At 40.0% G+C, this 15,233-nt stretch overlaps 1 protein-coding gene across 1 annotated transcript in view; it reads right to left on the bottom strand.

Annotated features, from left to right (window-relative positions):
• Positions 1 to 821: 821 nt before the first annotated feature.
• The window catches only part of LOC136886751 (somatomedin-B and thrombospondin type-1 domain-containing protein), a 326,490-nt gene continuing 312,078 nt past the window's right edge, over positions 822 to 15,233 (bottom strand). Inside the window, exons 4-5 of the mRNA XM_067159556.2 lie at positions 7,863 to 7,939; positions 822 to 1,069 (exon numbers count right to left, since the gene is read on the bottom strand). Of these exons, the coding sequence (XP_067015657.2) occupies positions 846 to 1,069; positions 7,863 to 7,939 (301 nt within the window). The 3' untranslated portion in view covers positions 822 to 845. The remainder of the gene's footprint in view (positions 1,070 to 7,862; positions 7,940 to 15,233) is intronic.

Below are 15,233 nucleotides of genomic sequence, written 5' to 3' on the forward strand. Positions count from 1 at the left end.
ATGTCCCAATCCCAATTTCGTCCGCGCAGTACTTCACTCTGAAAAACATTCACAATGCAGGAAGTTGTGCATCACTGCCATAATATGTATTACTTCATCAGTCTTCATGATAAAATATAACACCTTAGATCGTAAATGTTATCTATCTAAATATTATTCTACAATATATAAAATCTTAGTTTCCTTTCTGTGATTTCACTGCTTGATACATCTCTAAAATAAAATTTTGCACTCAAATATTTTCTCTGCTATACGGAAAAGCATAGAATCATGGATACGTTTTTGGGTTTAGAAGGCAAGAGAGCGACTACATGTTCTGTGCTTGTTCCCCCTCTTTTAGCCTCTTACGACATGCAGGATGTACAGAAAATGCACCCTCTGATTTCACCCACAGCGGAGATAAAGAATTCTGATAAATTGAAAGAAAAATGAGTGGATCATAAGGCTCATGAATTGTGAGAAAATGAAAGACATTCAAATATAACACTAATCTTACATTATTAGCCAGCTCTATTGTTCAGAGGTAACGAGCTTGTCTCTTACGTCAAGGCCCTGCTTTCGTTCTCCAGCCATTTCGAGGTTTTTAATTCTGGACTGAGGAGTGGAACGGGATTCACTTGATGTGAGATTTTCTCAAGTTCTTAATTACAGGGAGAAAGCGCACTGTGTGAAGATGGCGCTACTGACTTAGGCGAACAATGGTTACTATGGTTACAGTTGTCTCGGGAAACTGATGACTCTGTTTCCAAACAAACCCCCAGCCCAAAAAACATATCCATGCTAAAATTATATAATTTCTATGATGATATTCATACGTGTATTCAAATATTCACGCGCTTTCAGTGTCAGGCAAAGATAAAATCCGGTCCTCTGTTACATGAAGGACAGAGAGAGTTCTTGTTATGATGTTTTGGTGATGTAACACGCCGGCGGATCCACTTGCCATGGCAGTGAGGAGTTGACACGGATGTCCAATGTGTGGGATGGTCTTCAGCTCCATGACCAAGACAGTGATAACTTTGGGATTTCCTCAGAGTCTGCATCTCGCAGTGAACGCACACAAATTGACCTGCAAAGAGAAGAGAAGGAAATAATTATTTCACGGTGCAAGACTGGAGTCACTAGGCTCTGAAGCGTTGATTTAATTCGTTTATCACGTCAATGTTTGCTGCTCTATTGCGGGTAATATTCGAACTACAATCAACTAAAATGGTCAATTTTGAACTTAGAGTACTACCTGCAACAAACAAGCACCAAAAAGCATGGAAACCAATTCAAACAAGACTCAAAATTTAAATAAATTGGTGAAAACTTATGCAAAACGGAAAGAAAACAACAGGAACTAAATTAGATATAAAAAATTAAAAAGACACATTGACGCACTCAACATATCAACAACGACAGATGTATTTGCAAGTATACACAACTGAAGACTTAGAAACGGAAAAGCAGACGTCGAAAATATTGAGAAAAAATTAAACAATACAGACGCAGAAACAAACAAATAAAAAAACACGGACATTCACAGTGACATTAGAAAATGCAAATTACAATTTAAGGATACATAAGAACAATAAACATTGACGGGTTCACAAAACAAATACTTAAGTGATATGAAAGACAGGAGTAAAGTCAGGTACCGTGAAACTGATCGGTGAAATTAAGAAAAGAAAATCTTAAATTTGCAAGAGTCAGACAAGAAAAGATCCAAAATGCGGGAGATCGATAATTCACAAACCGAAAATTGATCAAGAGTACAAACCGAAGAAAATGACCAGGTCAAATTGGAGCAAAGAGAGAAAAGAAGGTAAATACGGTAACAGAAAAACAAAATGGAATACATATCAGCACAAAGGAGGACAAACAGTGCTGCTACGCACTTTGTGCTGTCTAAAATTAGCAAGTAATTATACATTGTTATAATCATATATACAGGATGTAAATGAATTAATGTATGTCATTTGAAATGGTGGTGAAATATAGTATTCTAAGCAAATATATTCTGAATTTGAATTGTATCTTAATTGGTGTTGGAGAAAATAGTTAAGAAAACTTCGTCCAATGTTTTCGAGAAGTCGATAATCACTGGATACTCTCCTGTGCTAAACAGAACGTCAACACTGCTGTGATTTCTCTAGGTCGCCTTCCCCTCCAAGTCCGTGCAATGTTCTTGGTTGATGCCTATCGAGCTAAGTGAATTGCAGCGTGCGTACGGGTACGAGCTCTAAGTACCGGCGAAGTGGCTTTATCAAACTATGAAATGTGTGATACGATTTTAATTTATGGTGAGGCAAGATTTGATGAAACAACGGTGGAACCAATGTATCGGGAACATTTTCCCAACCAAAGACACCCAAGTTATCGGGATTTTGTCGCTGTTCGTCAGACACTTCCATACCGGGGGTGATTATCGTAATTATTTTGTCCGCTAAATCAAATCAAATCAAATCAAATCAAATCAAATCAAATCAAATCAAATCAAATCAAATCAAATCAAATCAAATCAAATCAAATCAAATCAAATCAAATCAAATCAAATCAAATCAAATCAAATCAAATCAAATCCAATCCAATCCAATCCAATCCACACTTATCGGGAAGGCTACGTAGTACAGTCCAATTTATTATCGCAATCCTTATGTGAGGTTCCTTCAATTTGTTTACGTGGGGATTTTAGAAGACGAGCACCTCTATTCTCTTATCAACTGGTTTCCTCACCTCCTCAGCTCTGCCAACAGACAAAGTCATGCTTTGTTTACGCAACAACTTTCGCTCAGCGATCTTGCGTCGCCACAAACCCACTCTCTCTACACTCTAGACTTAGTTTGCCACGGCTGCCTGAATAATTACTGAAAATCTAAAAACATTGACTAAATTAAAAGAGAGCTGACAATTTCTTCCCATTAGTTGGTGAAAAAAAAAACATCTCGTCTCTCACCTATTGGACGAACGTACAAGTATTTTAATTTAACCCCCTACATATCACAGTAAACAACCGTGCAGAAGAAAATAATTTGTTGACTTAGAATAATATTCTCTGTTTTCTAGTCTAATCTACAAATTCGATCTCCACGCACTTTCGCAGGTCTTGCAGTAAGTTCATTCAGGTCCTATTTTGATCATTTTGACGGCAGAATGATGTAGATGATGCCTAGAGAGCCGTAATGACTTACGTGCTCAGTACTGTAAGTCACTTTAATACGCGGTAATTCTCGTTACATTAAAGTTAAGTACAGAGCTATTGTGTTGTTAGTGACCTCGTGAATATTCATCACATTATTTGCTTCCTTGTACCTTACTCTGTCTCGCTCATGAATATTACAATAGAATTCATCTTCCAGGGAAAGTTGTGAAGTTCGGTGATCCTACTGACGCAGTCGGTTACATATTCTCTTCTTATTCCCAAATTAATTAGTTCGATCCTAACCACTGCAAGTGACATTTCAGAAGGGTGTTGGTTTTTTGATTAGCTCATTAGTACTCAAGATCTTTTTAGTATTCTGATTTTATCTTATTATATTACATATAAGCCATAAAATATTTACAGATTTCTGTACAACTAATGAGAGGGGGAGGGGGTGAATAGCGTGGTGGGTTAGCTGCTTGTGTTGTGCGTAGTCTAAGTTTGAATTCAATTCCAGGTTAAAAATGACGTGGAGTCAGGCAGACCATCTGACGTCCCCCACGAAAAGGAAAAATGAGCCAGGTAGTTTCAACGGCCCTAGAAATAGCTGGGATAAGCTGAGAACGTGTCTCTCTCTCTCTTTTTTACAATTGGCTTCACGTATCATCGACACCGATAGGTCTTATGGCCACGATGGCATAGGAAATGCCTAGAAGTGGAAGGAAGCGGCTGAGACCTTAAGGTACAGCCCCAGCATTTGCCTGCTGTGAAAATGGGAAACCAGGGCTGCCGACAGTGGAGTTCGAACCCACTATCTCCCGCACGGCCAACTCGCCCGATACGAATCTCTTCATCTTTAAACACTTGTATGCGCGTTTAGCGTTTGGAGGGCATAACTAGTTTATGTTAGACTGTTATTTGATTCCTGCGTGTAACTCAGGGCCTCAACGCATTTATCCACTACCATGTCCCTTTGTCGATAGTTTTCTTCCATGTAATCTTCGAACTTCCTTCTGTGGCGGCTACCTTGTGAATTACAATTCATTGACTGTCTTGCTAAGTTATCTTGTGGTTTTTAGCATGTTTCTATTCCGTCTCCATTTTCTTCTCATTATCTCTTGCTGGGAGCCTCCGTGGCTCAGACGGCAGCGCGTCGGCCTCTCACCACTGGGTTCCGTGGTTCAAATTCCGGTCTCTCCATGTAAGATTTTTGCTGGACAAAGCGGAGGCGGGACAGGCTGTTCTCCGGGTATTCCGGTTTGCCCTGTCATATTTCATTCCAGTAACACTCTCCAATAACATTTCATATTATTTGTCATTTATTAATCATGCTCCAGAGGAGTGCGACAGGCTTCGGCAGCCGGTACAATTCCTATCTTCGCCTGACCTGGTCGAATGACTGGATTTTCTTTTATCCCTTACTGGATGGGCCTTTGGATTCCCACCTCCCAGAGGTCTTCGTTTGAAGTGGTTTTGAGCCTCTCTATTCTTATTATGTACCTCTGATCACGATTAAAAAAATGTGCATTCTTGTGGTGATGTCCTTGGTCACATTCCTTGCAGTAACACAGATGCCGTCGCATGTTGTTATCATTCCAGTGGGGCAGACTACTTTGCCCTACATTAGTCCAACGAAGCTTGGAACACGTTCGACATACTTAACTAGAATATTGCTTGTCTGTGTTCTGGCCACAAACCATCATTTCCTCATCCCTGTCCAACCCACCTTCATAATCTATGCCACGCTCCAGACGAAAATCTTCTGAAAAAACTTTCTAATTCTCATAAAAATGTTCGAATTGAGCACATTTCCTTTCAATACGTCATTCCTTCATATAGAGAGCTGCGTGTTCTTGGGAGTTAGTTACGGCTTAATTTTCCATTGCTTTCAGCCGTGTAGCATTATCAACACAGCTAAGCCATATCCAGACTGCCGATCTTGTAACTTCCGAAAGGTTGCTACGCTCCTTCCGATGAACCATTCGTTAGTCTGGTCTCTCGATAGACACCAATCCGATATGGTTGCACCTATGGGTCGGCTATCTGCTTCCTTCCCACTGTGACAAGGTCATATAAATCACAGGGGAGAGAAATACGGTTGCTATTAAGAAATAGAACAAGTATAAGAATAATTACAGAATTAACGATCACATTTTTGGTATTATTACTCTACCGGTCTAGAGTAACCTGCATTTAAATTTCTTCGTTTATCTTTTTGATCATGTTCCACCTTATCAGCTCACAATAGACTGACCACTAAACTCAAGGAAATAGCATATAATGCTATACAGGAGGGGGGGGGGGTGAGGAGAATCGTGGGTAGTTTGGAAATCTCACTTGGCTGTCAGCTTGCATTCGAAATATATTGGGTTCGAACTACACTGTCGGCAGCCCTGAAAGGGGTTTACTGTGGTTTCCCATTTTCACTCTGGACAAATGCTGGTGCTGTATCTTAAGTCCTCGGTCGATTCATTTCCACTCTTGTCCGGGAAATATCCATAAGACTAATGCGGAATTGACACTTATTAATGAACAGGGGAACTGTCCTTCACAGGAAATACTGGAAACCGTGATTTCGATTATTCAATCGGTTGCAGTCACATGTCTGTGCGTGCGAATTTCCGGTATATCCCGAGTACGTCACTGTGTCATTACGTGTGAGTGAGTGAAGGAGTAGACGTGTTCAGTGACCAGTTGAATCCCAAACGAAATGCTGCTCACGATAAAACAGCGTGTTTTCGTTGTTGTGTGTTATCTGAAGTACGATTCTTGGACAACCTGTGTGGAACTATTTGCGCAAAAGTTTAAGACTGGTAATATTCTAGCAAAACCACCAGCAAAGTCCGAATGCCAAACTTAGTGGCAAAAATGGCTCTGTAGCGAATGAAAACTACCCGAAAAGTGTTCGAACACTGGAAGACATTGCTGGAATGAAGGAAAGCCTGGAACGAAGTACGAAGAAATCTCAATGCCGTTTATCCGTGCAAGTGAGAATTAAGAGGACGTCGTGTTGAAACGTTATAAAAAGGACCTGCATCTGTATCCTTACAAATGTACTGCTGTGCTTGCGTTCAAGCGTCCAGATGAACCTTCGCGTGTTGAGTTCTGTTGGTGGTTTCTGAGTGAAGTGGAGTCAGCACTTTTGGATCCTCAATGTTTCTTCATATGAGACCACTTCCAATACCGCGTTACTCCTATTGTAAATGCAATGCTCAAAGTAAATATTGCATTTTGCTGGGACGTTAATGTTAAATGTTGTGATCAAGAAATGCGTTATGATGTCAATACATTGTTTGGTTTGTAATGTAATTCTAGCGGAAACAGTCCAAGTTTATACCGTGAGAGGGAAGTATGTGTAGTCTTTGGCAACAGTATCACCTGTAAGCACTGTATTATATGTATTATGTGTTCTTTCGATATTTGTGGTGCTTCAGGATGGTCGTACAACAATAACGTACGATCAGAGGCTGCGTTTAGTCACTCTAATGGAGCAGGGAATGTCGCAGTGAGTCAAAGTGATGTCTCTAGAAACTGAAGCGACAGGATCAGTTGAGGACCGTTCCAGAAGTGGCTGCGGAAGAAAAACAACATGTATGCAGGACTGAAATCTGCATATAAGATCAAGCAGAAACCCTCAACACAATGCTACACATCGACTGCGGCAGTTCCAAACAGCAACAGGGATACAGGTGTAAACACAAACGGATTACTTGCCGGACTATCTCTCAAAGCTCCTGCTGTAAATCGGGTCCGGAGAGGGGCACGAAACCACTGTTTGTGGACTAGGCAGCAGTGGGACACAACCCTCTTTTCTGATGAGACCTGTATCCGTCTCCATCCTGACAATACTGATATCCTTGTGTAGTTGCAACGAGGACAAGTTTTAACCCTAATATTATTGTTGACCGCCACACTTATCAAGGTGCTTCAGTTATGTTTTGGGTGGAATCATGTATGGCCTCAGGAACCCTTCTGACAATACTTAAGAGACTGACTGGTGTGAAGTATCGCGACGACATCCTTGCACACATTGTGGTTCCATTTAATGAACATTTTGGAGCGGAATTCACACTGATGGACAACAATCCACGCCTCCATCGTCACTAGTTTGTGAACATCTTCCTAGTGAAGCATGGGATCAGTCGGATGGAGTGGCCTCCATAATCTCCAGATCTCAGCTGCATTGAGAATGCATGGGCCATGCTAAAATGAGCGGTTTGCAATCGTTCTGTACCACCACCCATCACAGGCCTTAGAGGGCATCACTGAGGCCGCTGTGGAGGAATGGGACAATATCCGCAGACCGATCCTGACAATTTGGTAAGGAGTACGCCTAACCGCATTCAAAGGTCTCTCCAATTACAGGGAGGGCCAATTGATTCCTAAACAATGTGTTATGCAAGATAATAGTGAGAAGACACTGTGGTGTTCGCAGTGGAATTTTTTTAAGGGGTTGTTTGCAATTTTTGTTTGTGTTTATCTTTATCGTCGACTTTTTATGAGTGTACCCGACGGAGCAAAACCTGTTTGTTTCCTGTTATGTCCAGTATTGACAATGAAGCAATATGCAACATTTATTTTGACCAGCCGGTATCTTAAATGCCCTACGTATAAAAATACGGTATTATTCTTGCTATGGTACTGTACTTTCTTGCGCCCACGTCTATTCTCTATGTCTAAACATATTTATTTTATAAGGCAGGAGAGTAATCCAGGTAATACTTTTTAGACTACTTACCTCGTTTCAATGAGGAATAATTGCTGTCCTTCCTACACCCCTTTGAGACTTTCAACACTTCAAACTGCACACAATATCTGGAATGAAATTAAAACACCATTAGTTTACAGGACGGTAGAACCAAGTCGTTTGAAAGATGACAGATTTTTTGATTCTAGTCGGAAAACAGGTGACGGACATGTCGAAAAAAACAAGTGAGATTAAATTTTCCACAAGGATTGAAATCTTGTATATTTTGGATATATCAAGAGGGAAGAAAAGTTCGACTCCTTGGCTAAATGGTCAGCTTTGAGGCCTCCGATTTCCGACCGGGTTCGGGATTTTAATCACTTCTGCTTAATTCTTCTAGCACGCGAGCTGGCTGATCGAGTTTGTCTCAACACTCTCTCTTCCTCATATCCAGACAACACACGACAAAAACAGGCAACAGTGATTACGTCCCTTCACATAGGGTTGGAGGCAGGAAGGTCATTGGTCGTAAAGAAGGGTCGTGATACATTTCGCACCTTCGAACCCTTAGGTGTGGGGAAAGCTGTGGAAGAAGAAGAAAAAGAAGAACAGGAGAGAAAGTAAAAACTCCTGCAATGTATACTTCATGGCAAGTTTGTTCGTGGACGTCGAATATCATGGCTTAATATTATGCGAGACTGGTTCGGTAGAGGAGTATAAAATCACTTCTTCTTCTTCTTCTTCTTCTACTTATCCAACTGCGTAGTCACTACTGGATATTGGCGATCGTAAGTTCGTTCAGAGGCTCCGTAGAAGATTTCGATCAGTTGTTCTCATTGATGTCCAATCGTTGGTTACATGTTTACCTGAGTCAAGACATTTCTGTTCTTCGTGCATTTCTTTTTTTCCAACATGTTTGGAAGAATTAGTTGAAGCATTTCATATTTCGGATTTATCACTATGTGTTGTAAAATAAGATGCCTTTCAGTGTTCAGTTCTCTCTGTTTTGCACATGTCGTTAATTCAAATACTTCTAATGTTTTTATTATTAGTTTTCAGAGTCCAGACCTCCTTGCCATCTCACTAAAACAGGCTGAGCATTTCATCGCTCATAACATATTCTTTATTTCAGAGGAACTTTAGTATTTTCAGTAATAATTTGTAAGCATTTCAACTCTGCACCTTATTTATTTAGCAGTATCTAAGGTTTCATGAAGCCCTCTGCCGAAATATTCAAATTTATTAGCACGTTCTTATCGGTGACATTAACTCAGTTCTCTCCTAGAAGTTGCTAAATCTCATGTTCAAAATACTATTATGGATATCAACTTTCTGAATAATAATAATAATAATAATAATAATAATAATAATAATAATAATAATAATAATAATAATAATAATAATAATAATAATAATAATAATAATGTTGATTGATTGTTGTATTAACGCAAACGAGACAACACTTTAAGGTATGCATTCTTCTATCTAAGTAACTAATTCACTCACTCACTCACTGAGCTTTCATTCTTCCCCTGAGGGGGGAGGCGGGCCACCTAGTAGGGAACACCTATTCTCTGATCATGTATTCTTAAGAAATCCCGCTTCTGTAAAGGGGTATAACGTTAAGGCCTGCAAGACTGGGCTGGGCCTTTAAGGGGCCCCGCAGATTCCTAGAAAATAAGTAAAAGTAATATAAACATCTAGCATCATGTCACTCTGCACACAAATGATCCGGCTTGTTTTTGTAGAAAAAGTCGATTTAAAAAATCTAGCAGCAGTTTACTGTGCTGAGTATAACACAACACAGCTGTAAACAATGCTTGCGCTTGCTACCTCTCGCAACACCGCCTGCACCAAAGTGTTGAAAAATACTTACAGCAATGGAAATTGATACCAAAATATAATATTTCAGTTAGAAAATGATAATTTGTTCAGGTGTAGTGCACCTGAGATATGCAAATTTTGCTGAATATTTTATCTTTTGTTACACATTTATCGGAAACAATGTACAATACGAATAAGAAGTTGGTGGAGTAGCAACCAGTAAGCTCATTTTGGAACGAGCTCTCTCAACGCGAAGTTTATACGAAGCATGTTTTTTTAAAGTAAGTACCGTTTTTAAATATGGCCACTGCAGAACTTCGGTCGTTGTTCAGAGCATGCTCGCTCAGTACATCTGTACATATGTAGGCTAGCCACAAACACCATTACGGAAGCATTCGCCCGTATTTACGTTGATTGGTGCGTATTGAAAATGCCTCTGACAATTAACGGTCCCACCGAGTGTGATGTACGCGCTGTTTTTAAAATGCAAACGGCATATAAGCTGTTGAAATTAATCGGCAGATTATTGATGTGTATGGAGCACACACTATGAGCGAAGGAATGTTATGAAAATGGGTTAGAGCATTTAAAGAAGGTCGTAGTAACGTCCACGACTAGAAGCGTAGTGGGCGACCGTCTGCTATTACTGAAGACTTGGTGGCTATCACTTGTTCCTGCATTTGTTAAAGCATTTAGAAGGTCAGCACCTTGGCAATGACGATGACCTAAAAACAACCGTACTGCAGTGGCTGGCATATCAGGCAGCAGATTTCTATGACGATGGAATTCAGAAGCTGGTTTCACGATATAAAAAGTGACTTAATATGCTTGGAACTTCTACTGAAACGTAGTTTAAGGTACAGGATTACACGTAAAAATAAAATTATATATAAAAATTACATGATTTTTTGTGTATCAAAACGGAACTTACTTAAAAGACATGCCACAGAATAAATTAGCCTTGTTAGTTGTGTGGTTTGATATTTTTCAAGCTTTATTTGACAGGTTCTTGGTTATTATTATATATTATAAATATATAATATAAATATATTATTATAAATTATTATAACCTAGACTTTGGTATCAGTTACAGAGTATATTTTTGTAGTTTCTGAGAAAATGAAACCAATTAAAGTTCGAACATTTCGGCAGCCGTTAAACCACGGAGGCCGACAAATAAAACATATTAAACATTGTTTTGTAATAATGTTAAGATAACGAATGATACCTTTAGACACGATACTGTATAGGCTTTTGGGCTTATGCCGTGTCAAAAACATAAAGTGAAATTCTTTACGTTTCGCAGAGAACTGTGCTCTGCGTCATCAGAAGAAAATCTCGACTGTCCACGAGAAAGGCTTCTTAAACAATATCTTTTTGAAATGTAGACGTTATAATAGAAGTGGAAATGGTACGTTCATTCGTCACCAGATGGCTCCCCGGACGTGGCACAGCGCTAGCGTTCGAAGCGGAAGCTGACCGAACCATTAGAATCAGTCTACCACGAACCTGCTACGCAGGCGTAGCAGAGGGAGAGGGGATACTCCCACGTGGCGCGTCCCAGGTGGCGGATAGGGAGGTCCTAACCGGCTTGCCGGCGGACTTGAGGGAAATAAAATACCTCTCGCGGACCAAACACACTACCCCCTGCGGGTGGGGGACGTACATGTAGAATACACCCGTGCTATCCCCTGCCTGTCGTAAGAGGCACTTACAAGGGGCGATCAAGGGATGATTGAATTAGAACCATGAAACTACTCTTGTTCGTAACATCATGCGGGGAACTTCACGGGTTGCATCTACTTGCCAGTAGTATCACTAAATTGGTACGAAATAGGTTTGTGATTAGTTGCAGTAAAAAGCCTGGCCTGGTGGATTCCAGTACCCGTGCGTTGTACCCATGTGACCAACACCGCGGGTCTGGGCGTAGCCTGTGAGTTGTACCGCTATATGAGCGGCACCGTGGGTCAGCGTTGCCTGTGATTAGTACCCACTATGTGAGGAACACCACGGGAATACCGGCGCCCTTGACTAGTTCACCTAGGTGAGAAACCTTACCGGTTTGCGTTGGCTATGAGTGGCGCCATTGTGTGAGAAACACCATAGGTCTGCGTTCCCTGTACGAATTGCAATACTTGTGAGTAGTACCATCTTGTGTGGAACACCGTGAGTCTTCGCTACTTTTGATTAGTACCCCAACATGACAAATACCATGGTTCTACTTTACTTGCGACATGTACCATTCTGTGGGGCCTTAGACGTGAATTTAGCACCCATTCAGACATCAAGGATCATTGTGCTTTATAAATGGTCCCTTGGTCAGTAATACTCTAATTAACTACCTTCTTTTTGAGTCTGATCCACTGTTTTTTTGTAGGGTTCCTGTCCATCCATTCATTCTTCATGACAATTTTTAATTTTTTTAAAAATTTTATTTTGGTCAGTGGATGAATTTGAATTTTTTGTTATTTCATTTCGTACCATTAGGGGCCGATAACCTCGATGTTAGGCCCCTTTAAACAAGAAGCATCATCATCATTAGAATCAGTCTAAGAGGGTCACATAACATGTGTACGTAACGTATGACGTTGACAGGTGTATGACATTGACACACGCCTGGAATGGAACATCTGGCGATGAGGAACGTACCAATTTGGAAAACACCGAGACGAAATAACAACGGCACAAGCCCAAATGCCTATACAGTATCATGTCTATAAGTACGGGCCGTGAAAGCGTCAATGGGAAAGATACCTTTCTTTATGAAAAATGACAATATTGCACATTGTATTACTTCTGACTGCTGTAATGAAATTTACGTTTGTACATTTTATTGAAGGGGGCCCGAACTTTATCTCGTATTGCATTCGTTTCGTCCCTGTTTTTTTAAGCTCATATTTGTATATGAATTTGCAAGGCTAACCTCTATGCACCGCTAACCTGAAAGTCACTTCAACGTTACAAAAAGTTTCGTACAGACTTGCAAGTCATGTTTTATCGTACGTTTTGCTATAGTGGCATGTGGCTGACATCCTTCCAGCATTACTCTCTCTCTCTGCTAATGACGCTGCCCCACAAAGTAGCCGCCTCCCGGGGTCATTAATTTAATGGATTTGTAACAACACAGCCTCTGGGTGCAGGAAGAACTCTGCCCTTCAGTGATCGATCGATATTAGAGATATCGAACTTTGTGATGGCATAATATTTACTGTTTACGTGAACAATACATAGTGGAGCCCTCTTAGGGGCATTGTTGATGTTCGGTTCATCACTCCATCCACTGCCTTGATGCATTTTCCCATGCCATCATAATGATACTATGACCTTTTAATACCTACGCAACTGTTTCACATCAAATCTAATCTTTTAGTCATTTTGGTATCTTGCCCTACCCTTACCATTCTTATCCACTCAAAGAAAAATACGAACACAACCGTAAGATTTTATGATACTGTATCACAAGTTGTGCCAATATATTTATATTTTTGATGAAATTTGGTCAAATTATCTTATCACCTGATTAAGAAGTCTAAGAAACTCACCAATATTCATCATGTCTGGAAGACCTCTTTTTCCTTCTTCTTGTACCATATCCTCATTGAATATCGTCACGGTGATCTGGTTCCTTGTTCTCAGCAACTCGGAGAAGTGATGGGGTACTGAGCCCACACCACTCTCGTAGATTACGTAGCCAACATATTCTCCTTCTTCCCCTACTTCTCCCTGTTTGTAAGATAATCGGGAGGAGTCTATATTTATCATTTTAAATGATGTGAACAAAGTAACTCAATTTTTTTTTGTTGTGAGTAGCTTCTAGCTCTCTTTTCAGGTGTTGGAGTACTTCAGTGTTACGTGTTCTGTCATATTCTGGGAAGGCATCGGGAACACCACATCTCAAACAAACAAACGAAGTTTAACACTGAAATAAACGACGAACTCTCCCGGTCTATACATTATCTATATATTAAAGAGTTTGCTAAAAATAGCTTTGGAAAATCCGTCCGACTGTTCTATTGGACCGATTTGCATCATTGTTGTTTTATTCTCTCCGCGATTACTTGCCGGTGAATCACGAGACACTGACAAGACTCTAAGACCAGCCAATTTTGAGTAATCATAAAATCAAATCATTTAATGTTCACTCCAGTACTTGCAGGCGAAGGCTTGCCCTAACCCGCAATACATTCTGTACATAGACGGTTGCTAAGCGACTAACAGTTTCATTGATATTCACGGTAGATTACTATTCCCTGCTAGATACTCTTTGATTCTCTAAACTTTACAAGCTTCCAAATATATTCAACAGATGGCAGAGCGTTCCTAATAGCTGACATGCTGCTAAGAGAAAATAGTCTACGTACTGACAGACATATACCTTGGACATTATCTCAGAACACCTATCGAAGGATACATAGAATACTGCTCATTTTCTTGAATGCAATCCTTGTCTGTTCAACCCGGGACCGAATTTCAACAGTTTTGTTCCATCTGTGATCAATTACATTGCCGGTCTGCAACACCAAAGACTTTTATTATATTCCTTCCTAGGTCAGGTATTGTCTATGTTTCACGTCCACAAAATAACAAACACTTTCCAAAAAAAAATCCGCAAGCAACTCAATGTTGAAAACATCCTTAGGGATATGAGCTACGAATTTTAGGTAAGTAAAACATAAAAATATATGATAATATATTCTTCATTTATTCCTAAAAATTGCAATTCTCTTATTAATCATCGTTATCTGGTCGATGTGATTATCAGTTTGCCCTTTTCTACCACTACGAGTGCTAATGGGAGTCAAAACAGAGTTTCACTTAAGCCCTTATAACTACATTCGGTGTGGATTCTTTTCAAAATTAAAAATACGCCTGAGGGTATTGAACCAAGGAATACATTACATATAGTATAAAGACATGGCTAGGATTTGAATTAAAAAGAAAATGAGTAAAGGAACGAGCTATTAATTTTGTTTTTCCAAAACTGCAGTTTTGAAATGATAGAATTATCCGAGAATCACAATTTGAAGCCTTTTCGGGCCCTTTAACCTTTCATATTTAGGCACAATTGAGAAAGTAGTTTAATTTTACGTTTTTCATAGTTAGGGGACCCCTACTTTGTCTGCCAAGAAGTGTTTCCAACATTAAAACGACCGGGCGAGTTGGCCGTACGGTTAGGGGCGCGCAGTTGTGAGCTTGCATTCGGAAGATAGTGGGTTCGAACCCCACTGTCACCAGCCCTGAAGCTGTTTTTCCGTGGTTTCCCATTTTTACAACAGGCAAATGTTGGGCCTGTACCTTACTTAAGGCCACGGCCGATTCCTTCCCACTCCTAGGCATTTATTTTCCCGTCATCGCCGTAAGACCTATCTGTGTCGGTGCGACGTAAAACAAATAGCAAAAAAAAAAAGAAACACCATTAAAACGTATTTATAAACATACTTTTAATATAAATATATATGTTTGATGTGTGTAAATTTCTATTGTTTTTGTGGAAAGTTAGATTTTTTTTATGAATCACAGCAAGACAGAGTTCATGAAACTGGGCAGAATACAGAAATTCCAGAATTCCAAAGAAAAGCAGCTCGATTTGTTCTGGAT

The sequence above is a fragment of the Anabrus simplex genome, chromosome X, assembly GCF_040414725.1.
Source record: "Anabrus simplex isolate iqAnaSimp1 chromosome X, ASM4041472v1, whole genome shotgun sequence".
Lineage (NCBI taxonomy): Eukaryota > Metazoa > Arthropoda > Insecta > Orthoptera > Tettigoniidae > Anabrus > Anabrus simplex.